We start from the raw sequence: 26,218 nt of genomic DNA, 5'->3' as shown, positions 1-26,218 counted from the left end.
GGTCAACTGTGTTAGAGGTCTGTGCAAGTTCAGGAGCTGTCTCTCTGTCTCCATTGAGGCCACTGTTGTTGTGCTAGTGACAGCAGTGTCCTGGCAAAACCTCATTTCTGCACCTGCCGACAGTGAGCATAAGGCAATGACATTATCTACAAAATTACACAGCCTTTGTAGATGCTATGGAGTTTTTACGTGTTTTGGAATTTTTACGTGTTTTGGGGTTTGTACGTGCTTTGTCTCTAGCAGGCACCATAAATATACTTTTATTTATTCACTCCACATAAAATCTAATAAATAAATCATATAATAGAAAAACCAACTATTTACATTTCAACTTTTAACTATTTAAATTTTCAGGGTTTTTTTTATTATTAATTTTTATTTCCTTTTGTCTAGTGGTTTGGTGCTGTTTCTCAACTCAAAATGTCCTGTTGTAATTGGACATTTTGAGTTAAGAAACAGCACCAAACCCCAACAACACTTCCCTCATGGTGCTTTATATTGTAAGGTCAAGACCCTACAATAATGCACAAAAACTCCAACCCCCTAGAGCAAGCACTTTGGGGACAGTGGGAAGGAAAAACTCACTTTTAAAAGTGAGAAACCTCCGGCAGAACCAGGCTCTGGGATGGGGTGGCCATCTGCCTCGGCTAGTTGGTGATGAGGGAAGGAAGTTGGGAAGAGAAGAGTACGGTAGTTATTTTTTAACCACTCTGGTTTTAAAATTAAATTTAGATTGCCCAATGTAAATGCATATTTTAAGCCAGTTTCAGAGCTTTGTCACGTAATCACATGCACGTTTCAGTTCAATTTTAGCGTGCACATGAGAAAGCCCTAAGGATGATATTTTGGCTCCTCAGTTTGGCATGTGTTTTGAAGGTTTTGACGATTGCTTCGTCAGCCACTGGGTTGTTTGACTTCATTAAGAAGACTAGAGAAGGCCACCTGTCATGGAGTTCGTTGTACACCGTCAGGCTGAGCTGTTCAATGTTCTCTAAGGACATTTTGTAGGTTTTGGACAAGATTTTGTCCCAGACCTTATGGGAAAGCCTCTGTATAATGAAATCTGATGTTCCTGGATGCTATGTCGCTGTCTCATTTTCTTGGCTCATGGCGTGCATTACCAGATCTTTAGTGAAATTTTTCACTACTTCTTTGTACTCTTCCCTGTTTTTAGAGACACTGAGTACTCGTCTTGGTAAAGCCAAAAGGTGTTTGGTGAAGGTTGGGACTGTGATATTATCAAGTTGTTCCCTCAGATAAAAAATCAGATACTTTTCCTTGCAGTTGTGTGTTTGGCACAGATCCTTGAGAATGGCCTTGTCTATCTTTTTCAGCCATTTTGTGGATATGTCCAAATGTTTCAGCTCAATTTCAGGCCAGATTCTCTCAATCAGGCGATCGCTGATGCAGTCAGGAGTCAGGCGCTCTGTGAAGAGCTTGTATTTAGAAGAGACTTTTTCTATGGCCTGTGAAACCACCAACTGAATAACTCTGTGGACACACAACTTTTCCCCCATGTTCTGTGTTTTCGTGTTGACTCTGCCCTTCTCAGCGCTCTGATTCACCTCCTGTATTTCTAATGAGGAGGACTCTGGGGTTGCCGTGTCTTCTATCTCCGTCTTAGCCTCCGCTAATTCTTTTCTCTGCGTGTCCAGTTTGTTCTGCATTTCTTTTGTGTCCTTCACCAGTTTCTGATCTTCCAGGACTTTCTCTTTTTCTTCCTCCAGATTTTCTGTCTGTGTTTTCTGATTCCACTGAGTTTCTTTCAGAGGGGCCTCGTGTTTCTGAAGCTTTGCGAGCTCGGCAGACAGGCTGTCCTTCTCCTGTTTCAGGATCAGGATTTCACTGTCCCTCTGCCTAAGCTGCTCTTTCAGACAGTTCATCTCAAGGTCAAAGATGCTGGTCTTTTCCTGATCTGAACAAGTCTGTTCCTCTTTTTCTTCCTCAGCTTGGATCCCATATTGTTCCAGCTTGGTAGCATCAGTGAAATTTGGGCCAACAGCTGTTTGACTTGCTGTCTGGCTGTCTTTGAATCCTCTTTTAAAAGTTGATTTTCCGACAGAGTGTTTCGAAAGGCTTTCCTAACCTGAGTAAGTTTGTCCAGAACACTTTTTTGGCAGAGTGCATCTAATTTTTTCTTCCTTGCCTTTCTGAAGCTGTGCAAGCTCGGCAGACAGACTGTCCTTGTCCTGTTTCAGGATCAGGATTTCGCTGTCCCTCTGCCTAAGCTGCTCTTCCAGACGGTTCATCTCAAGGTCAAAGATGCTGGTCTTTTCCTGATCTGAACAAGCCTGAGCCCCTTTTTTGTTAGTAGTGCTCCTCATTTGCACTTTGCGTGACACTGACTCATCAGTGAGTTCTCCAGCTTGGATCTCATATTGGTCCAGCAAGGCACGCATCAGTGAAATTTGGCCGCCCATAAAGAACAGGCTGTCAGATTTTCTGACGTCATGGCCCCATTCTTTTGGCTTTCATGTTTGAAACAGGCTCCGCCCTCCACAACGTTCCATATTGGCTCATTGAAAATAGATCCTGCCCACAAAGAACAGGCTGCCAGAGTTTTACAATTAAATTCATATTTAGAAATAATAAAATAGAAATTATTGAAAAATATATTCATTTAAATTTATTATGATTCATCCCTCTTCATTTACCCGAAAACCATTTTCACCACTTTATCAAAAGCCCTTCTCTGTGGTAGAAAACCTTTATTTTCCACGCTCACTTCACTTCCATCCGCCTCTATCACGTCTTTTTGCCCACTCCGAGATTATTGCCTGTGCCCCTGTTGCTTACTCATAATAAGGTAGAAAGGAGAGTATTTCAAACCAGCAGGTGACCTGATCTATTAATGTTTTTGACACACAGTTTACTTCTAACTGCGCGATTTTTAACAATGAAAAAATTATATCTTCATTTTCTTTGTTGAAATAAGCTGAACTCTCTTGTGTTTAGAAAAGAATGCAAATTTTAAAATCAACCTTAAAACCAACCACACCGATAAAGGCTATTTGCCGTTTTAATAACGTTTAATTGCCACTGTATGAGCTTATCTTGTGTTGCATCCTTGAGAGAGACCTGCTGCTGCCTCCTTCCTTTGGCTCCTTGGTTGTCTTTATCTGAGCATCACTTTTGCCTCCACTATGACGCCCCTCGTAGCAACATTTAACTTTCAAGGCAGATTTTAAAAAGTCTCAGTTTTGAGCGTAATCAGCTCTTAGTTATTCTGACCTCACCATAGCGCCATCTGTTCAACACGACGTCTGTGTGCAGACTCATGACCAAGGAATTAATTGTGGATTTTAGGAATACCGGGAAACCCTTGACCCCTTTGACACTCAAGGGGGTCAACTTGGACATTGTGGAGGACTGTAAATATCTCGGAGTACACATAAACAATAAATTTGACTCGGTCAAAAACACCACTGCACTTTACAGGAAGGGCCAGTGTCGTCTCTATTTTCTGAGGCGGGTGAGGTCCTTCATCTGTCGGACAATGCTCAGAAATTTATATGAGTCTGTTGTGGCCAGAGCTATCCTCTGTGCTGTTGCATGCTGGGGCAGCAGGTTGAGCATTGCTAATGCCAACAGACTCAATAAACTGATCCACAAGGCCAGTAATGTTGTGGGTATGGAGCTTGACTCTCTTAAGGCGGTGTCAGAGAGGTGAATGTTGTCCAAGATAAAGACAATGTTGGACAATACCTCCCACCCACTCCATGACATGCTGGCTAGCCACAGGAGCACGTTCAGTGAGAGACTGACATTACCAAACAGCGCCACTGAACGACACAGGAAATCATTCCTGCCTGTGGCCATCTCCCTGTACAACTCCTCCATCTAACACACTGTAAACACTGCAATAGTTACATCCTTTTGCACATGCTCCTTCCTGCTTGGTAATGTTGCTGTCTATTTTCTGGATATATTTATTATTTGCTGATTTGTATTTATTGTGCTATTCCTTATGCTCACCTAGTTACACCTACAGTGAGTTTTGTAAATCGTGCCTCTGACATATGCCCTCCATACAATAATAATAAAAAAAACTAAACAAACTGAAACAGTTTTAAACAATAAAAACTAAACTGATATGAGCAAACACAGACTGGAAAATAACTGAAGGAAACTAACTGAAACTAAAATCAATGAAGTAAAATAACCTTGCAACTTTTAAAACAGGTCTTTCACTAATAATCAGTCGTCATGTATAGTCGTCAATATAAATCGTGTCTGAGATTATTAAGTAACGACAGAATGTTGCAGCATGATAACCGTTAAAAAACAAGCAAACCAAAAGTTCAAATAAGACTCTTCTTTGGTTTTATATGTATAATATAAACTGTACATTTATTCTTAGGGGATATACTGTATTTAAAAATTATCTAAACAAAATGTCAAATAATTCCTTAAAGACTAGGAAAAAGAGAAAAAAACCCGCACAGATGGTTAAAAAATCACTTTGTCCTCATTGATGTTTTCAATGAAATATAAGCGTGACAGATTTTGAAATCAGATGATTTGACATATTCTGTCTCTTCAATAAAATAATATGCAAAATGTTTCTCAGTCAAAGTGTCTCTGTGAGTGCAGATCAGAGTCATGTCTTCAGGGTCATAGAAGGACACCTCCCCCCTGTCATAGTTCAGCTGGACTACGATCCTCTGGAGACTCTTCTTCACTGTCACAGTCTGACCAACAACAACTGTGTATTTTCCAATTCAATGATCTAAACACCAAATCCTATGAATTACATTTTCTTTTCTAGGCATAATGTATCTGTGTTAGAAAACTTCTTTTTTTGTGTGGAACCTAATCACATAATTATAAAGAGACTTTATTTTTTTAAAAAGCTGTCTTTAAATTTGCTGTGATCTAAATAAGGATCATGAACAGTTTACAGTGTACTTTATTTAACTTTTATTTAGAAATAATAAGGCAGAATATTTGTCACCTTGTAACTTGTTGGGATGGTGAAAATTTTGTTAAGTAAAGATTTTTAGTTTTTTTCACTGTGAGCAGCTGACATGTTGTACTGCACTCATGTCTCGTCCCATAAACCAGTTTCACCCTGCTCTAAAAAACCAGTCAAAGCTTTTACTTGTATTTTTCTTTTTATTTGGGTTCATTTTTTTCACTGAATGCTGGTATACTCGACCTTTCTCTCTCTATTTTCTCAGCTCTTTAAGTGCATATAACTATTTTTGTCTCCAGATGATATAATGAAGATGATTAAAATGATAAGGAATATTATATATAGATTATAGAACTGAGGATGACTATGAGGAAGTTGACAGTTATGATGATGATGTGATGATGATTATTTGGCATGCTTCTCTATGGGGCTCTGTGTTGCCAGTGCAGACTGGCTGCCTTTTGTACATAGCTGAGTGACCGTCAGCCCCAAGAGTCACTGCTGCTTCAAAGAGTAAAGATGCTCCAGCAGGGGGCGCTGTCACACAGAATAAAGCACAAACGCACACTGAGGCAGCTTGATGCTTCTAATGTAGCTGCAGAATAACTTTAGATCAAACAGACAATCCAGTCAGAGACATCAGCAGTTCATCAGTGTAGAAGAAGAACCAGTTTCTATTCAGATTATTGATCAGAGCTGCACAGTTAGGACTGAAATGAAACTGATGCCTCTAATAAATCATCATCTGTAAGAATCATCAAAGGTGAAATAAGGAACAGTGATTCATTGTGCAGCCCTGCATATAAACTACATGAAGTGTCCTCCTCTTGAGGCCACTGTGAGCTCTGCTGCCTTCCTGTTATTTAGTCAGATGAAGCATCACTGAGATGAGCTGGAGCCACTCTGAACTTCTGCCATCTTCTTTTTACAGTCGCTGACTGAGCTGCACTGACAACACTGAGCCGGCTTCTCTTCATAGGGTGTCTTTCACTCTTTCCCCACTCTCTCTGTTTCCAACCTTGTTCCATCATTTCTCTGCAGTTGGCTCTTTCTACTTTCCCTTTGTCTCTTTTTGTCACTTTGGGTTTCTTCTGTATAATAATATTAATCCTCTAGTTCTCTGATTCTTCTGATTATTGCTCTGTTCTCTTACGTGCTTCACGTGTTTCTCTAACTTCAATAAAACGTGTTAAGGTGTTATCAATAAAATGACAGTTTAAATAGAAAGTTCAGCGTCCTTCTGTGTTTACAGACACATCAGACAGGCTTTGATGTATTTTACTGACAGAAAAACAACAGGAAAAAAAGCACCAAATATTAATATATTATAATAATATATTAATATATATATTAAAAAAATAAAATAAAAAAGGATAACAAGATTAACCTGAAGATGGATAATTGCAACGATTGCAATGATCATGTGGCAAAAATTACAGATCTGCTCATATGCTCATCTTAGGTGTCTTTTTTTAAACTGTTTTCTGTTGGTTTATTCACAAAAGAAAAGAGAAAAAAAAGGTCAAGGTTATTATCAAGGTTACTACAAACAAATTAAAAACTACACGAGAAAAGGAAAAAAACTGTTTAATTTAAAGAAAAAAAATCTAGACTTATTAAGAACAGAAATACTGGGCCTCCTGCCTCTGAGATATGCCCTCCATACAAAAATACTGAAACTAATAAAAAAAGAAAGAAAAAAAAAAGAAATAGAAATAGAAACAATTTTAAAACAAAAACTTAACTGAAATGAGCAAACCCAGGCTGGAAACTAAAATAAATGAACTCTAAGAACTTTGAAACAATTAAAACGGTTCTCTTAAAAATAATCAGTTTAATATTCAGATAATATGTCTTATATATATTGTACATTGACATTTCAATTTATCCTTATGGGATATACGGTATTTAAAAACATTATTAATAAAACTGTCAAAAAAGTTCTTAAGAACTAGGAAAAAAGAATCACGTCGACCTCATCGTTGTTTTCAATAAAATATCAGTCTGACAGATTTTGATATCAGACGTTTTGGCGTCTCCTGCCTTTCCAACACTGAAATATGGGAAGAGTTTCTCAGTGAAAGTGTGTCTGTGAGTGTAGATGTGAGTCATGTCTTCAGGGTCATAGAAGGACACCTCGCCCCTGCCATAATCCAGCTGGACTCTGATCCTCTGGAGACTCTTCTTCACTGTCACAGTCTGACCATCACCATTAGTGTATTCTCCAGTTTGACACTCTAAACACCAGATTCCAAATTCTGGTGATGCACAAGGTTCATTCTTATCAGCTGACTCTTTAATTAAACCTACAATCCAGTCAGGATGGTCTCCCACCTCCACCTCCCAGCTATGTTTCCCTGAGCTGAAGCCCTCATAGCCAAAAAGAGTACAATACTTGGTGTATCTCTCTGGATTATCAGGAAGTTGCTGCTTTGTGTCTCCATTCCTCACACTGGTCAGATCATCAGACAGATAGAGACAGCAGTTTGCAGTGTTTGGGTCCAGAATGACAGGACTGAAGTGGACCTTCTCCTTCATCTTCTCCCACACTCTGAAGGACAGGTTGCCCAGGTGTTTGGCCACATCTATCAGTGCTCCTGAGACCAGCTGTGGATCTGACACTGAGCTCTGGGCTCTGGCTCTGCTCTGAGTGTCTTTATAACTGCTGAGGAATGGCACGATGTGTTTCTGCAGCTCTTCTTCAACAGCAGAGATGCTGTCTGACAGAGAGGAGATCTGCTCCTCAATCATCTTCATCTCTCTGCTGATAGTCCTCCCCTTCTGCTCCTCTTCCTCCCTCAGAGCTGCCAGTCTGGACTCCTCTTCCTCTTTCAGGAACTGCTGGAGCTTCTTGAACTCTGCTCTGATCTGCCTCTCTGTGGACAACAGCTGCTTCTTCATGTGTTCCCCAATTTTATTGTAAGTTTCCTCCACTTGTTTGTATTTGTTCCTCTTGTCCTGCAGAGACTTTAAGTCAGATTTCAGCTGCTCCTTCAGGTCACTGACTGCTTCTTCTACAGGAACCACTTTGTGACTCTGGTGGAGAGAAAACTCACACACAGGACACACAACTCTCTGCTCATCCACACAGAACAGTTTGGCCTCATCTTGATGTTTTCCACATGCCACCAATAATTCATTTTTGCCTTTTTCTGTCTCAGATAATCCAGATTTTTGTTTCTCAGCAAATGAATCAGCAAGTTCTTTCAGAGCAAAGTTTACAAGTGGATGAGCCTTTGAAGATTTTCTTTTACAAATGGGACAGTTTGTGTTTTTAGTTTGTTCCCAGAATTTCTGCAGGCAGCTTGAACAGAAGCTGTGGCTGCAGCCCAGAGACACAGGATCTCTGAAAGTCTCTGAACACACATAGCAGCTCATGTAATTTTCCAAGAGTTCCTCAGCCATCTCAGCTGGTTTGCAGATGTTCTTAAATATTCAAACTTACCAAAATACAGCCGCTGTCTAGTATTCCAGGTAATTTGTCTTGTTCAGTACAGAATGTACTAATGTAATGGCGTCTTCGCTCTGAACGGCAAAACGTGTCTCTTAGTTTCATTTACGCAGAGGTGGAGCAGGTAACTACACTGAACCTGGTATTTGACTTTGTTCCCACTAGATGGTGTAGTTGCTATGTTGTCAACCAGACTACAAAATACTGGTAGCTCCTGAAGAGAAATGGAGACTTAAACTGTGAGTCTGTTGTTTATTTCAGCAGCTTTGCTCGATACAGTCAGACGTAAACAAAAGAGCACATTAAACACTATTAACAGAAACATTTTGATTTCACTATATGATGCTAAAATGATTAAATACAATGCATGCATTTGGTAAAATTGTCAAGTGGTTCTATCAGAAGAGAAACTCAGTGAGGGAGCCAAGGTAGTAGAGAAATAAAACTGTTGCTAAAATACAATTTATTTACCACATAAAACAAGCAATAAAACAATCCTTACCAGGGACAACAAATTTAAATATGTTAAAACAATGAAACTAAAAAGTTTCAATCGCCTCAGCCGATCAATTAGAACCGCTAAAAGTCCAACAAAGATCTATTAAAATCCAAAAGCTGGCAGCGTCCTCACACGTCCTCTACACTACCTCGCTCCGGTGAGCCCGAATGGGCAGAGCTCTTAACTGTACTTGACACGCGTGACTAGTATCTCGCCGTCCAACGATGTATGACGCGATACTATCGCGTCACCTCTTCACTCTTCGCCGACGGTGTTTCTTTCCGTTTTCGTCTCCAGTTGGACCGCCGCCAGGCACTCTTATTGGTCTGTTTGTGGCGCGAATGCGAACTGTGATTTGTCAAACGCGCAATCCTTCCAGGGCATGAACTCTCACAGGTGTGTGATAGGGGAGGTGGGGAGTCTCCCGGAAACAAGTCAACAAATGTCACAATAAAAGCATGCAATAAAACTGCAAGAGTACCACCCTTCACATTATTAAAAGATTAAAAATAATAAAATACAGCTACACATTCAAAATAAGACAACATTTAAAACACCACTCTTTCCCAGAATGACAAAATGATATTTACTTTAAAGGCCTGCGGTTTTAGGCTGAAGTCAGCGTTTTCTTCTCTGCACAAATGAGCAAAATTCAAATTTCAAGGGGCTCGAATTAATAAATACTGATTACCTGTCCAGTCATACACATAAACTACATGAAGTGTTGTCCTCTTAATTTGAGCATGAACTCCGCTGCCTTCCTGTCATTTAGTCAGATGAAGCATCACTGAACTCTAAACGTCTGCTGTCTGCTATCTCCAGTCACTGCCTGAGCCGCACGGACATCACTGAGACGTCCGCTCTTCACAGGGTGTCTTTCCAAACTTACTCCATCATTTCTGTTCAGGTGACTTTTTCTAGTTTCCCTTTTCTCTTTTTATCACTTTAGTTTTCTTCCTCTATGTCTCTGTTTTTTCTGATTATTGTGGTGTTATTTATCAAATTATAATTCAGTATGAAATTCTGTTTTTGAAGAAATATCAGACTATACCCAGGAGTTTATATGTTTTATTGATAGAAAACTCAAGAGATCAATAAACTCATGATTTTGACATTTGATCATATTTGCAATACCTGCATTTACAAAAAAAAAAACAACAGGAAATCCACAGTTAACACAACAAAATCCTGAATGTGCTGATGTGTTGTTTCACATCTGGAATATGAAGTGGGAGTTTCCAGAAACACACTGGGACAAACAACAGCTCCAACCAAAATGTGCATCCACAGTTAGGTAACTCTGTCCCAGTGTTACATTTATGTTGGATTAAAACAGAGACAAATAGAGATCCAGATTGTTTTTGTATGAAGAAAACAGAAAAATATACAGAAGATTTTGAGACAGTAATCTGCACTGATGTACAGCAGAATAAATTTTGCATTAAAGTACACAATTGGATTCGTTTTGCACAGTAACACATAGTGCGTTGTTGCAATAACAAGAAAAAATAACACAATTTCCCGAATGCTTTAAAACAGAGATTAGAGTCTAATAAAAAAATATTTTAGTGTTCATTTTAGTGTTCTGTTAAAGCGCTGCTATAATTGGGAGACACTGACTTGTTAAATGATAAATGATATCAAAATATCATAAAATATCATCTTAGTTACAGATATTTATCTTAATCATCATATCTTTGGAAATATTTAAATGTTTAAAAATAATTTGATGAAAAATTAAGAGATTTTAAACAGAGAGGGGCAAATACCAAAATCAAAGAAAGTGACAATGATATCAGCGTCCAGGATCATTGTTATCAATCTCATATTAAGGGGATGATATTTGAAACCAACTGTTAAATAATATTGCATAGTCTCAAAAACCACAAACTACATTCATGACTTTGTTTAATATAAAATATTATAATGTATAATAATTTTAGACCTCCAAGTTTTCAATCAAATCTCAGTCTGACAGATTTTGATATCAGATGTTTTTCGACTTCCATCCCCTCCAAAACTGAAATATGGGAAGAGTTTCTCAGTGAAAGTGTCTCTGTGAGTGCAGATCAGAGTCATGTCTTCAGGGTCATAGAAGGACACCTCCCCCCTGTCATAGTCCAGCTGGACTCTGATCCTCTGGAGACTCTTCTTCAGTGTGAGAGTCTGACCGTCACGGTTAAAGTATTTTCCACTACAATACAATAAACACCAGAATCCACAGTCTGGTGAGCCAAAAGACATCCCCTTCCTGTCAAGTGACTCTTTAGCTAAACCTACAAAATAGCTAGGATGGTCTCCCACCTCCACCTCCCAGCTGTGTTTCCCTGAGCTGAAACTTTCATAACCAAAAACAGTTATGTAATAAGTGTTTCTCTCTGGATTATCAGGAAGCTGCTGCTTTGTGTCTCCAAGTCTCACACTGGTCAGATCATCAGACAAACAGAGACTGGGGTTTGCAGTGTTTGGGTCCAGAATGACAGGACTGAAGTGGACCTTCTCCTTCATCTTCTCCCACACTCTGAAGGACAGGTTGCCCAGGTGTTTGGCCACATCTATCAGTGCTCCTGAGACCAGCTGTGGATCTGACACTGAGCTCTGGGCTCTGGCTCTGCTCTGAGTGTCTTTATAACTGCTGAGGAATGGCACGCTGTGTTTCTGCAGCTCTTCTTCAACAGCAGAGATGCTGTCTGACAGAGAGGAGATCTGCTCCTCAATCATCTTCATCTCTCTGCTGATAGTCCTCCCCTTCTGCTCCTCTTCCTCCCTCAAAGCTGCCAGTCTGGACTCCTCTTCCTCTTTCAGGAACTGCTGGAGCTTCTTGAACTCTGCTCTGATCTGCCTCTCTGTGGACAACAGCTGCTTCTTCATGTGTTCCCTCATTTCATTGTATGTTTTCTCCACTTGTTTGTATTTGTTCCTCTTGTCCTGCAGAGACTTTAAGTCAGATTTCAGCTGCTCCTTCAGGTCACTGACTGCTTCTTCTACAGGAACCACTTTGTGACTCTGGTGGAGAGAAAACTCACACACAGGACACACAGCTCTCTGCTCGTCCACACAGAACAGTTTAGATTCTTTTTGGTGTTGATTGCAAGACATTTCCACCATCTTCTTTTCTTTTACTGTCTCAGATAATCGAGCTGTATTTATCCCATCATACTTATCAGCCACTTCATTCTGATCAAAGTTGGCCAGATGGGTAAGAGAGTGCATTTGATCTTCCATGTGGTTTGAGGGTCTCCTTTTACAAATAGGACAGATTTTGTTTTTGACTTGTTCTCAAAATTGTTGCGGGCAGCTTGAATAGAATCTGTGGTTACAGATCAGAGACACAGCATCTTTGAAAATCTAAGAACACAAAGTGGATTAAAGTGCAAAAGAAAATAAGTCTTTTTCTGCATTTTCTCTGTTTTCAAATGAGAAACTCACCAAATCAAAATTCCTCGCAGTTTTCCTCCTACTGTCCACCAAGTAAGTACAGACTGGTAACAGACACCAAACCCTGTACTTGGTTTCAACAGTCTCTTCAAATTTCATCTAAATCATTCATTGGTTAATTATTAACTGCATTGTGCTAGCTTTTACTACCCTTATGGAGAATGGGATCTGTCCCGAAACAACCATAAACTAACCTACTGACTCAAAACTCTCGAGAATCGTATTTTGGGGATAAAATTATTACTTTTTTAGTTTAAGTTATTTGTGTTTTCCAAGCAAATGTCAAACATTTGTTTACATTATAAATCTCCCCTTTTATTTTAGATTGCAGCTCTTTCTTTGGATGTTGCTTCACAGCTTTTATTGTCCTCCTGTTGCAGCCTTGATGTCAACAGTTATTACCTTGTGTATTCTTATAGACAAAGGAGTTCTTCATACTTCCCTGTGGTTTATGATTTTATTTTATTTTTTTTGCAATAAGTCATCGTATAGGCTCAGTTCCAAAAAAGGCCAAATTTCAATGTACGAACTTTTTTTAAACTTACTTTTATTTTTAAAAACAAATATTTTTATTTTTAAAACAGATTTTAAAGTTGGAGGTTTTTGCATCTTTTGCCTCCAAATATGAAAATAATGGAAGTGTTTCTTTAAATGCAGGTCTGAGCCCTGTTTTCAATTGATATTTGTCCTTTTATGTTCACAGACACATCAAACTGGAGCCAGGCTTCTCAGTTTTTTCCCATCTGACATATGAAGTGAGAGTTTAAAGAAACAGCAGCTCCAACCAAACAAATGTTTAAGGATTACTAAAGTAATGTTAGTACTGAATCGTTATAACAGACATCCATCTAGATTCTAGATGGTTAATCAGCAGAAAATCACTTATCATAAAAAAAATAAAAGATTAAAAAAAAATAAAGGTTGATTAGCTTCCACTTGGATTTAACCCCACCAGCATGGACCTCACTGTATGGTATTTGCATATTCTCCATGTCCAGAGTCTCTCGTCCCATAACAGCTCAGATAGGCAGCAGTCCCCACCATCCGCCCACATGGATAAATGGAAGAAAACGGATGGATGTTCTGAGATTTTAAAAACCACAGAAAACAAATATTTGTGAAAGTCAGATTTTATTACATTTTTTCTAATCTGTTGGATTCCATTGCTAACTCCAGTATTAGTACTCATTAACTGATTACACTTAAATGTAACCTGATGCCTTTCAGTGCATGTGTGGCTGAAGAGCCCTAATTTTTTAAATTATTATATAGAGCTTGAGCACTGTTCATCAGATACATTACATTTCCATGTTTGTTTCCACCAACTCTAGATTTGCCCAGAATTTTTAAAGAGAAACACAAAAACATCATAAAAACATTTATTGACTGAGAAAATCAGCGATCAGCGATTCTCTTTTTTCAAATGAAACCTTGCCTTGAACTCTCTGCCAAGGAAACACAGTTCAGTAACAGATGCCAAGCCCTGCATTGGTTTCAAAATACTCTACTTGATACTCAGATTTCATGTGGATTTTTTATCAGTTAGTTATTAGCTGGATTCTGCTGTCTTATATTACCTTTAGGCAGAACAGGATGCAGCTGAAACATGTATCATGGACTTCAAACCCTGGAGATTTTTCTTGCTATCATTTGATCAAATTATTTTTACTTCATAAGCCATTTGTGTTTTTCAAGCTCACTGTCAAACATGAGCTTCATTTATGTCATAAATCTCCCCTTTGACTTTGGTTTATGGTTCTTTCTTTGGACTTTGCTTCACAGCTTTTATTGTCCTCCTGCAGCTTTGATCTCAACATGTATTACATTGTGTATTGTAAGAGAACCAGGGATTTCTCATGTACTTCACTGTGGTTTATGACTTTATTTTGATTCATTTTTTACAATGAATGTTTGTATGGTGGTGGCGATTTTACTACATTGCTGTTTGTTCATGTCTGTACAGTAGTACAGAAATGTAGTAGCAGCTTAATAACCTCCTGACTGAAATGTGAGGAGTAAATGCTAAAATCCCCCAAACAACCTCAAGCGCTTTTTTTAGTATATGCAGGACTATATTGTGAAAATCAGTACAAATATTGTTTACATTAAAGACTTTTTGTTGAAATTCATTTTGTGGATCTATTTTACAAATTTGGAGAATGAAAAAAATACATTAAATATTTAGCATCTCATTTTATTCTTTGTGGTTATGAGGATCATTATTTTGCATGCTGTTCTATGGGTTTCTTATGTACATAGCTGAGAGGAGATGAGACACATTCGCTGCTGTTTCACTGACCCTGCATGTTAATGCTGCGCAACATGTAACTGCACAATAACTTTGGTGTCAGATCAAACAGACCAGCCAGTCAGTCAAGTTTTTTTAAGCTTGGAATAAAACAAAACAGCTTCCATTCAGATGAAATAGCACAAATACCTTTAATGAATCCCACAAAACAAAAAAGATTTTGATTGTACTAACAAAACCAAATAAATATATACAGAATGCAGTACAGCCAGTACTGATATACGTATTAAACAGACAACAGATGAATTAGTATTTGGTCCATTTACACAGTAGCACATTATCTTGTATTTAAAATTGTAAAAATTTATTTTCCCTAACTGAATGATTTGACAGTGAGCTCTGAATAACTAACCTGGCCAAAACATCAGCAGCAAAAGTCCAAAGCTCCAGGGCTACAACAGTTAACTCACCTAAAAGCTGTCTTGAAATGAGCCCCCCATTATGTTACAGCTGGCTTGAAATTGAATTGAACTAAATGATTTTAATTTAGCCACACTGGAGGGTTTTCGTGCATGAATGATCTGTTTAAGGTCATCACAAACCAGCTCAATCCGATTTATTTCTGCACTCTGACTAGGATACTCCAAAACCTTCCTTTTATTCACTTATTCATTTATTATTTGCATCATTTAAAGGTGGACTTGCTTGTTTTGTATCCTTCTGCATAATCCAAGTGAATTTAAATTTCAGAGCACTGATGGCCGGACATTTTCCTTCGGGATTCTGAATTTCCAGGATTTAAATAGTAGATAGCTAAATTCATGGTTTCACTAATTACAGCAAGTTATCCAGATCCTGAAGCAGAAAAGTACCCTCTATCCCTCTATGACTCTTAATATGATATATGTTTTACGAAATGCTGTTAATTTTATAGCAGATACAAAGGAATGTGAACCTTCCAAGAAGTTCAACTTTTATCTCATCAGTCAACAGACTTTTTTCTTAAAAACACACAGCAAGATGTATTTTGGGAAATGTGAGATGAGCTTTTGTGTTTGTTTTGGTCAGCAGTAGTTTTCACTTTGGAAGTCTCCTATAGATGCCATTTTTTAACCCAGTCTCTTTCTTATTGTTGAATCATGAACTCTGATATTAACTGTCTGCAATTCTTTGTTCTGGATTCTTTTGTGATCTCCTGGAGTGATTTTGGTAGGCTGGCCACGACTGGGAAAGTTCACCACTGTTGTAGGTTTTCTCCATTTGTGGATATTGGCTCACAGCGTGGTTCACTGGGGTCCCAAGGTCTCATAATTGGCTCCTTCCAGACTGACAGATGTCAGTGAGTTTGTTTCTCATCTCTTCTTGAGGGTCTTTATATTTTGGCATGAAGTTTAATGAACCATTAAATCACTGTTAATGGTTGGTTCATTCTTCATAATAGATTGCATGTAATCAAAAGTATCAATAAATGTTAAATGTCAGAAACAAAACAAAGTAAGATGAAGGTTTTCAACAGGTTTCTTCTTCATGAAACCAATTTGTTTGAACTTGGTATTTCCCTTCTTGGATAATTAAGAATTACATTCATGATTTGCGGCATTATTCCATCCTTTTTGAAAATCTTGTTTAGATTTTAAAAATAAATCTAACCAACATTTACCAATAGTTTACAAAATAAACAGATATAATAATCACCACAAATTAAATATCAAACCAAAACAGAAACACTCCCCTCAACTTTACAATGAAATGTTAGTTGGACAGATTTTGATATCAGAGGTTTTGGCATCTCCTTTTTCCCCCACGTTAAAAAATGGGAAGAGTTTCTCAGTGAAAGTGTCTCTGTGAGTGCAGATCAGAGTCATGTCTTCAGGGTCATAGAAGGACACCTCCCTCCTGTCATAGTCCAGCTGGACTCTGATCCTCTGGAGACTCTTCTTCACTTGTAGAGGCTGACCATCACCATTAGTGTATTTTCCACTTTGATGTGTTAAACACCGGAATCCACAGGTTGGCGAAACAGATGACGCATTTTTGTCAACTGACTCTTTAACTAAACCCACATTCCAGACAGGATGGTCTCCCACTTCCACGTCCCAGCTGTGTTTCCCTGAGCTGAAGCCCTCAGATCCAAAAACAGTGGCATACTTAGTGTTTCTCTCTGGATTATCAGGAAGTTGCTGCTTTGTGTCTCCACGTCTCACACTGGTCAGATCATCAGACAGATAGAGACGGGGGCTTGCAGTGTTTGGGTCCAGAATGACAGGACTGAAGTGGACCTTCTCCTTCATCTTCTCCCACACTCTGAAGGACAGGTTGCCCAGGTGTTTGGCCACATCTATCAGTGCTCCTGAGACCAGCTGTGGATCTGACACTGAGCTCTGGGCTCTGGCTCTGCTCTGAGTGTCTTTATAACTGCTGAGGAATGGCACGCTGTGTTTCTGCAGCTCTTCTTCAACAGCAGAGATGCTGTCTGACAGAGAGGAGATCTGCTCCTCAATCATCTTCATCTCTCTGCTGATAGTCCTCCCCTTCTGCTCCTCTTCCTCCCTCAGAGCTGCCAGTCTGGACTCCTCTTCCTCTTTCAGGAACTGCTGGAGCTTGTTGAACTCTGCTCTGATCTGCCTCTCTGTGGACAACAGCTGCTTCTTCATGTGTTCCCTCATTTCATTGTATGTTTCCTCCACTTGTTTGTATTTGTTCCTCTTGTCCTGCAGAGACTTTAAGTCAGATTTCAGCTGCTCCTTCAGGTCACTGACTGCTTCTTCTACAGGAACCACTTTGTGACTCTGGTGGAGAGAAAACTCACACACAGGACACACAGCTCTGTCTTCATCCTCACAGTACCAGTAAGGGACGTCTGGATGTTTATCACACACCACCTCCTCCTTCTCTTCCTCCTTCTCGTTTTCTGTCTCAGGTGAGCTCTCACTCTGCCTCTTAGCAAAGGAGTCAGCAAGTTCTTTGAGAGCAAAGTTCATGGATGGTTCATCTCTTGAAGATTTTCTTTTACAAATGGGACAGTTTTTGTTTTTAGTTTGTTCCCAGAATTTCTGCAGGCAGCTTGAACAGAAGCTGTGGCCGCAGCTCAGAGACACAGGATCTCTGAAAGTCTCTGAACACACATGGCAGCTCAGGGAATTTTCAAAAAGTGCGACTTTCTCCGCCATTTCGTAATTTTTTTTTATGACTCACCGAAATACGACCTCTTTGCCTGATAATGTCGCCAAATTGTGCTCTTCGGTACAGAGCGCAGGTTTTAATGTAATGGCGCCTCCAGTGTATTGAAACTCATTTCAGTTTCATTTACTCTGTTGTGGGCGGAGCTGATAGTAACGGACTTGCTATATTCCCACTAGATGGCGCCATTTCTGTGTTACAGATTTTGAATACACCACCAAACTTCCTCTGATGCTTCAGAAAAAACATTTAGCTGAACCAACATGAATATGCGTCGTTGTTTAAATTCTGGTTTGAGTTTAGGCTGCTCCGACCTACCTCTGTACACCAAGGATCGACATTCAAGTATAGCGTTATTCATGTTATTCATGGCACAGCAGTTAAAAAAGGGCAAACAATTCTATATGAATACATTAATATTTCAATATATTACTGTAATATATATTATAATGACATAATCGTCCACAAAGAACAACTACACACGACCATTTAATTCTCTCGCTTTTCTGTCTCACATGATGCTTTGTCTCCCAGCAAAGAATTTCTTTCAGTGTAAAGTTCCTTCCTGGAAAATCAAGATTTCTTTTCACACATGGGACAGTTTTTTCCCCAGTTGCCAGAATTTTTTATATAATATTTATTATTCCAGTAAAACTCATACTAAGATTCATAATATCAGGAGACAGGACTGATAAACTGGTCAAACTAAACACAACATCCAGATAACATGTAATAATGTACAGTCCCAATCAAAAGTTTAAGATCACTTGAAAAATGGCAAAAAATATTATTTTACATGGTTGGATCTTAACAAGGCTTCAAGTAGAGCTTCAACTTACAACAAGAAGAAATGGGAGTGAGACAAAACATTTGGGCATTTAAAAAAAACGGAAACAGGCAGTTTTACAGTTGATCCAAAGTTTAGGACCACATGTGCACTTCAGGGCCACCGTACACATGCCTTTAAATGTAAAAATTTGAATTTATTGTCATTATCTTTCAGGTCACTGTTATGATGTTCTAATGGCAAAGGCAAAAAAAAAAAAGTTCCCTTTTTGAATGTGGTCAGGTTGTTGAACTGCATAGGTACGATCTCTCGCAGTGTGCCATTGCTGCTGAGGTGGTACAAAGTAAGACAGTCATTTTGAATTTCTTAAATGACTATGAGAGTTATGAGACAAAAAAAATGTCAAGTGGAAGACCCACAAAAATTTCACCAGCACTGAGCCGAAGGATCCAATTGTCATGCACTGTGTGCGGCAGGCAGGTAGGGGAGACCCAATGTGCAGACTCCAGGAGGTGAAAAGTGCCATCAAAAAAACGTTATTGCTGGAAACACGCAAAGCTAACAAAATACAAAACAAATTACTGTGTGGCAGAACACACAGTATGGCATGAGGGAGATCACAACACAGACCAAGAAACACACAGGGCTTAAATACACACAGGGATAACGAGAGGATGGGGAACAGGTCCTCAGCGGCCGTTTGACGCCCCTGCACGTCCTGAAGCCCTATTGTTCCACTGAAGGAAAAAGCACCCCAGACCATTATGGCGCCCTGTCCACTGTGGTGATTAGAAAACATCTCAGGTGGAATCTGCTTGTCATGCCAGTAAAGTTGGAAGCCATCAGGACCATCAAGGTTAAATGTTTACTCATCAGAGAATAAAACTTCCTTCCACCTTTCAATGTCCCATGTTTGATGCTCTCTTGCAAAGTCCAAACAGTTATTTCTGTGACGTTTAAGGAGACAAGGCCTTTGAAGAGGTTTTTTGTTTTTGAAGCCCTTCAGTCTCAGATGCCGTCTGATGGTTATGGGGCTGCAGTTGGCACCAGTAATGGCCTTAATTTTAGTCGAGGATCATCCAGTGTCTTGATGGACAGCCAATTGGTGTTAGGGTGCCTGGGTGGTCCACCCAGTGTGTTATGGTCCAGGTGAGTGCTGGTGTTTTTCCATTGTACCTGTTTTTCCACCTTGGGGCGGAGCCGTGGTGTCTACACGCATTGGCGACACCTGTGTGTAATAGGTCTGTGATGATATAAGACCAGCACTCACAATCACTCTTTGTGAGATCATCTGCTAACTGCTGTTAGTGAGGGCTGCCACAGTCAATATGTTTAGTTATTGTTGCGCTGACAGTGTTTCTCAACTTAAATGATTATTGGAAATTCATTATTAATGGAAAACACTCTGTCCTTTGATTTTACTAGTACTTTTGTCAGAACTAGGTGGGGCTGAAAACCTGTGCAATGTTCCCATCAGACTTTGGCTTTTGGTTTATTGTGAACAAATGTGGAAAACCTACTTTGTCACAGCACAGATACCTGTGATGAAAATAATGAATGTAAAGTGAATTTCAAATTCATTTTGATAAAATGTTTGGTTTTAGTTTTAGTACTGACAGCTTTAATATCCTGATCTTTGTTGTATGCAGCATCTTAATAAACAACAGACTCCTCATGTATTTCCCTTTAGTTTGTGTTACTAATTTATTTCCCAGTTGTATAAATTGGATGATTTTCTATGTGCTCCCCTCATTACTTTTTTTTAAAAGTGAATTTAACATACACTAACTTGTCACTGTGTTTATTGCCTGGTAATATATGATCGAATATAGGCATTCTTTGCTTTTTAAAAACCAACCAAAAGTTTTAAGGCCTAAGTGCTTCCAAGCTTCTCATATGCAGTGCATGTATGGATAAAAACTACTTCTAAACAAAAAATAACTTAAAGTACATTTTACCAAGAGACAAGACATGAAAAAACTCTAAATGTTAACAAACTGATGGTGAATTTACCCCTAAGACAATCTGTAAGGGAAGTGTTAGCTTTGGTTTACCTGGTGGATATAAACACAGAGAAATGATGTCCACACAAATTCAGATGAGTTTTTGCTAATTAAATATAAGAAAGAAATGAGCGTTAGTAAATCAGCCTTGATATTGTTTAGGTGGTCAGACTGCTTTATATGCGTGCACAAGCTTGTTCTTGTTCCACAGCAGTAAAGCACCATTCTTCATCCGTCTTTCTCCAGTGTTGTCACCACTTGCTTCTTATATTTGAAATATCCTTTTCAATCGACTCGCTACATATCTCTTTGTTTGATTTACAGTGTTTGTGTTTTTATGGTCTGGAGCTCCATTCAGCAAAGTTGAGAGTACTCAAATTAGCTTCCCTGGAGGAAAACTGACACCACATCTTCTTAACAGCCCAGGGTGCAATTTGATTCATTAACAATTTAAAAACTGTAACCCTCCCTATGAAGAGCCTTTAATACAGATAGATATCTAATACTATTGTGGTTGCTTTATCAAAATATAACCCGTCCTGTTTGAACAATCACCACATAAATTATGCTATAAATCAAGTGTTTAAACCATGAAGTCACTGATTCATTAAATGAATATTCATGTACAACTGCAAGAGAAATAAGGCAGAGTAAGTCTTCCACAAAAATTTGTGTTTGTAAAATAAAGTATTTTACTTGAAATACACAAGTACTTAAGAGAGAATTTACAAAGCAAAATGTTCACAAAAACATAACAAAATATGCATAAATAATATAGAAAAAGGACAAGAAGGGCTGGGGTCATTTCAAAAGTGCCTTCAGATTCTTCAGTTAAGCCAGCTTCACCAGTCTCTCACTGGCCTCCCACAGCTTTTTGGCCACACCTGCATCTTTTGCAAAAGGACGGAGCACTGCAGGTCGGCAGTCGACGAAGTACCCCCCGCTGTGTTTGGCAGCTTCATCTGACACGGCACAGTAGATGACAGTCTGAGCTCCAATCTCACACGGCACAAAAAACATCCACATGATCACCTGCATCAGCATCCGGAACAGGAAAGAGTAGTGGCATGTCCAGCTGCTTTGCACAAAACCTGGAGTAACATAAAAATCCAAGATATGAGGATAATTATTAACTTTTTAGGTCTTTAAATAGTTGAATGACACAAGTTTGTATTTTTGCCTCTGTACATCACTACAATGGATCAAACAGTCAAGATGCGGTGGAAGAGTTTGGTACTGTTAATTTCAGCTGTCATGCTTGGTACCATTTTTTTCCTCATCCAGGTAATTAAATAAAACGAAAAATCATAATCTCCTATACTGCTATTCTCTCTAAATGGTTTCGTGAGCAAAGGTGGATCTGACTGAAAAACCATGGATTATGCTCATGTCAAACGTGATTCATTAATAACACGGCAGACCCAAACGGTTATCCCAAAGGAAACCCTGCTTTATTGCCTTCTCTGACTCTAAAGACACCATAATTTAAAAAAAATCAACTGCATGTTTCATTCAGTAAGTTGTGAAACTTGCACTTGAAACCTCAACAGATTGTTCAAGTCATAGATCAAGAAAGGTGAAAAGTTTTTTCTCAAAGACTAAGCACTTCTTTTTGCAACCAGGAGTCGCCCCCTGCTGGCTATGAGAAACAATGCAGATTTAACTACATCCAACATTGGTCTCACTTTTCAAAACCAGAAGAGACTTCCCAAATATTGTATAAAAAGGAAGGGGAGAGGGGTTTTTTTGTTTTGTTTTTTTTTTTACAGTAAAACTGCAAGCTCTGTTAGGAAAATGTACCTCTTGAAGGATAAAGATGGAAGGGTAAAACAAAATCTCTTTATAATTTTTAACCATTCTACCTCAAGGCAAATTATAGAAAGAAGACATAATAAAAACTAATTAAAGAGAACTGTTGATAAAAGGTTTTTACCAGGGTGCACAGCATATGAAGTCACTCCTTTCCCGTCAGTGATGCGAGCCAGTTCCTGACTGAAGTAGATATTAGCCAGCTTGCTGCGGCAGTAGGTGAAGAAGGGAAGCAAGTTGTAATTGAGGTCCTGGAAGTCCAATTTCTGGTATTTGTAAGTGGAGCATGTGAGGGTCACCACCCGGCTGGGGGCACACTCCTTCAGGCGAGGAAGAAGCAGGTTGGCTAGAAGGAAGTGCCCCAAATGGTTGACGCCAAAACACATGCTGAAGCCATCATCCGTCCAGTCAAGGATGCTGGGCATGCCTGCACAAAGAGAAAGAAAGAGATCAAAAAACAATGAGATGGTGAGGCAGGAAACAGGTGACTATAAAATCCTGCTTTTTTTTTTTTGGTTCCATACAGTGTAGCTACAACACAGATGTTTACGACAATGTGTGCTGGGAAGCATCTGTAGTTTTAAAGTAAAACTATCAGTCTACAGTCTCAATAAGCTTCTGCTGTCACTGCAAACTTTTCTATGCAGGATTCTGCACAACATCAGCAGCTTGCTTGTTTTGGATCCGACATGGAAAAACAAACCTAAATAGTGTAAGCTAATCAACTCCAATCAAATGTGATTTATTAAAAGGAAATAGTTCCTATTCTATATATTGCTTTTGATATTGTTTCATAGATCAAGAGACCTAAATGTGGTTGACACACTCACCTGCATTATTGATCAGGATATCAAGCCTCTTCTCTTTCTGGAGAAAGTTCTTACAGAATTCCCTCACTGAGCGCAGGTTGGCCAGATCCAGCTCCATGTGAAGGACGTTCAGACTGTGACTCTTTAACTTGATCTCTCTGACGGCCGTCTCGGCCTTGTCCGGGTCTCTGCAAGCGATGACGACACGGGCGCCTCTCAGTGCCAAGGCAACAGCGGTCTCCTTACCTATACCTGAATTACCACCTAGGAAAAATGATAAGCACTAATATATAAATGTCCTATGTGAAATCTATTACTGTAACCCTGCTTGGAATAATCTAAGTTTTATTGTAATATTATTTAGTATTTTGACTTCTATTAAAAACTTAAACCCCACTAACACTGCATCAACAACAAAGCTTACTAAAGGTGTGTGCTGCCCCACACATTTACCTGTTATAAGAACTGTTTTACCATCAAGTCTTTTCAGGTCGGTGAAATATCTCCTCTTTTTCATCCATTTCAGAATGAAGAAAAAAACTAAAGATGCGAGAATTGTGTAGAAAACATACATTTCCCAGCGAGCAGTCTCACCGACACTGACGTCTTTAATACAACCAGCTGATGATGCTGCTAGCTGGTTAGCTTGTTAGCTAGATGACTGAGCGCAAAGTCGCATTTCCCCCCGTTATTCCGACATTTGGGTTCGTTGTCGCGGTAAACGTAGGAGACAGTAGATGAAGCAGGGCGAATTTCAGACACAAATATAGCTTAATTCAATACAACAATTCAATGCTGCCCATTTCGAGTCATTTGCAGGAAGATGCGAGGTGTGCGCATGCGCGAACCGCTCGCCCTAAAATCTCGCGAGTGTATGCGTGGATAAACCCATATGTTAGTGGAGTGAACCAAACGAGTTAACGGTTAAAGTTGTAACTTTAAATAGCTGAAAATGAAATTAAATACGTGACAGTGCGAGTTTTGGAAAGAATATATACATTTTGTTGGTTTCCTGTAGGAAAAATAAATAAAAACGTCAGACCTTAGCGTCTGTTAATCAGTACCTCGTGATTTAGAACTGTTACTAAAGTCGAATACTTAATTTTGTTTGCTACCTCAAATGACCTTTGGCAGACTTTCAGCCAAAGATGGTGTAACACAGGCAGGAGCGTGAACGTTATTTTGTTGTCCAAGCTAAAGATGAGGGGAAACTTTAAGATATTTTGTCTCAGTGGGCTTCTTATTGTTTTCTCATATAACACAGCTGGTAAGTCATTTTCAAAGTTTTTCATTAGACAGATAATCAGAAATTATGCGCACCCTGTAATGGAATGCGGCTGTGCTGTTGTAATATAAAGTCGATATATATTTTGAGGTATGAAGTGCAAATATTTTTTGTTACTATTCATTAGGTCAAACGTGCAGGGGACGCTGTGGAGATGTACTGGAGAAGTGCTCCTGCCATGATACCTGTATGTCTTTGATGAGCTGCTGTGCAGACTACAATCAGTCCTGTTTCCAGGTGATCCCTTATTCCAGCTCCATGCTGGGCGGAAAAGGGCTCAGGATCCTCGGATTGGACCTTCATCCCCATGGGCAGCTTCTCTGCAGGTGTGTTTTTGTAGTATAAGAGTGTAATTTTAAGGTCAGAGATATTTTACTAGGATTTAGATGGCATTGTGGGTAATTAGCCAGATCTCAGCAAACTGATGGGAAATGTGGGGCGGAAAGTGCTTTACCTGTGCTGAAAGGTGGTCTAAGATGTTAACATAGCTTACTAAACTGTGAAGGTGAAAGGTTTGGCGTTTATGTTTATACACTAAGCATGAACGGAAGCTAAGGTTTGTAGTCAGATTTCACTAGTCTCTCTATATTTGTGTTTTCCATCTGAATCACACAGTTCTTGTTACTAATAAATTGTGTTCTTTTTTTTCAGGTTTAAAGGTGAAATTTTACGTGATGGATTTATTGATGCTGAGGGCCGTGCATACTGTATTTCTCCTCTATTGTATGAGACAGGTTGGATACCATTTGATGTCTCAACAGATGGTATTAAGTTTGACAGATCTGCACAGTATTTCTCAGGTAAGCTGCTGAAATATAAAGCTGTTTATTAGGGGTGCAACGATACCCAAAATTCACGGTTCGGTTTGGTACTTTGGTGTCACGATTCGATATTTTTTCGATACAAAAAAATGTTCATGCCTTTTTAATTTGTCATTTATTAAAATTATATATATATATTTTAACTCAAAAGTACAGTTTTTAAATTTAATGTTGCTGAAACAAAAGTAATTAAAAAAATAAATATATCTCAGGGCTCTCAAAATTTCAAAATCCCTGGTAGCCCTTCGGGCAGGGACTCTTCAGTTTTTGGTAGCCCAAAATAAATGTAAGTAGCCCGAATAAAAAAGAGAGCAATTTTTTGATTGATGTTTTGTTTCCTTTACAATATTATATATTAAAGTATAATATTGTAAAGGAAACAAAACATTAATCAAAAAATGTTGAAAAACAAATTACAACATTGTACAAAAATTACAATCATCAACTCAAATACTTGGTTCTAATTGAACAGAAATTTCTATGAACTTGTAAGAACTGTGTAGGACATGAATCAGTCTGTGTCAGATCCTGAATTTGAAATTTCCACTGAAGTCACGGGTAAGAGACAAGTGGAACCAAGATCTAGGCCATTTGCTTTTTGAAGTTTGCAAAGACTGCTAAATTTTGCCAGTGGTAGTTCACTCTTTGCAACATAGTACGCTGTTCTAAACTGATTTTTCAGGTTTATTTTTAGTATGTTATTTGCAATTGGTGTTTGTTCTGGGAAAGATATTGCAGACTGAGCAATAATGCATTTCTTGCATTTCTCATGGGTTCTAATGGGGGCCTTTCTTAAAATGACTGGTCCCAGTAACAAAGGCGTTTGTCGACTCAGAAATCGAGAGAAAACCAACAACACATCCGGCAGAACATTATGTTATTTACACGGGTGCACATAAGTGGTCCGCATGTGCGCATTCGCTGTCAAAATAAAAGACGCGCACCAGATAAGAAGTTGCAACGCGCGTTTGCG

The 26,218-nt window shown here is 38.9% G+C and overlaps 3 protein-coding genes across 5 annotated transcripts in view; 1 reads left to right on the top strand and 2 right to left on the bottom strand.

Moving 5' to 3' along the window:
* Positions 1-14,723: 14,723 nt before the first annotated feature.
* On the bottom strand, positions 14,724-17,852 carry LOC143421524 (nuclear factor 7, brain-like). The gene has a single exon (XM_076891131.1). The coding sequence runs from the start codon at positions 17,719-17,721 to the stop codon at positions 16,291-16,293; it is 1,431 nt and encodes a 476-aa protein (XP_076747246.1). The 5' UTR covers positions 17,722-17,852; the 3' UTR covers positions 14,724-16,290.
* Positions 17,853-21,175: 3,323 nt separating this feature from the next.
* Positions 21,176-23,977, bottom strand: si:dkey-174n20.1 (retinol dehydrogenase 14). The gene is made up of 4 exons (XM_004566668.5): positions 23,593-23,977; positions 23,161-23,403; positions 22,455-22,757; positions 21,176-21,612 (listed from the first exon to the last, which is right to left on the bottom strand). Exons 1-4 carry the CDS (start codon positions 23,711-23,713, stop codon positions 21,353-21,355), a joined length of 927 nt encoding a protein of 308 aa, XP_004566725.3. The 5' UTR covers positions 23,714-23,977; the 3' UTR covers positions 21,176-21,352.
* A 145-nt stretch (positions 23,978-24,122) lies between these two features.
* LOC101478447 (sushi domain-containing protein 2) overlaps positions 24,123-26,218 on the top strand; it is a 115,962-nt gene continuing 113,866 nt past the window's right edge. For all 3 annotated transcript variants that reach the window (XM_012923427.4, XM_012923426.4, XM_012923425.4), the window contains exons 1-3: positions 24,123-24,406; positions 24,552-24,750; positions 25,076-25,224. In XM_012923427.4, coding sequence (XP_012778881.3) covers positions 24,340-24,406; positions 24,552-24,750; positions 25,076-25,224 — 415 coding nt within the window. In that variant the 5' untranslated portion in view covers positions 24,123-24,339. The remainder of the gene's footprint in view (positions 24,407-24,551; positions 24,751-25,075; positions 25,225-26,218) is intronic.

This window comes from Maylandia zebra, linkage group LG12 (genome assembly GCF_041146795.1).
Source record: "Maylandia zebra isolate NMK-2024a linkage group LG12, Mzebra_GT3a, whole genome shotgun sequence".
NCBI classification, from domain to species: Eukaryota; Metazoa; Chordata; class Actinopteri; order Cichliformes; family Cichlidae; genus Maylandia; species Maylandia zebra.
The sequence above is the reverse complement of the archived record's forward strand: the minus strand, read 5'-3'. Positions and strand labels throughout refer to the sequence as shown.

Bases quoted from the DNA above. Each gene is read 5' to 3' on its own strand.
- si:dkey-174n20.1 (XM_004566668.5), bottom strand. From the start codon at position 23,713: ATGTATGTTTTCTACACAATTCTCGCATCTTTAGTTTTTTTCTTCATT. The intron at 23,404-23,592 runs GTAAATGTGTGG...CATTTTTCCTAG, and splicing joins TAAAACAGTTCTTATAACAG to GTGGTAATTCAGGTATAGGT. The intron at 22,758-23,160 runs GTGAGTGTGTCA...CTCTTTGTGCAG, and splicing joins TATCCTGATCAATAATGCAG to GCATGCCCAGCATCCTTGAC.
- LOC143421524 (XM_076891131.1), bottom strand. From the start codon at position 17,721: ATGGCGGAGAAAGTCGCACTTTTTGAAAATTCCCTGAGCTGCCATGTG.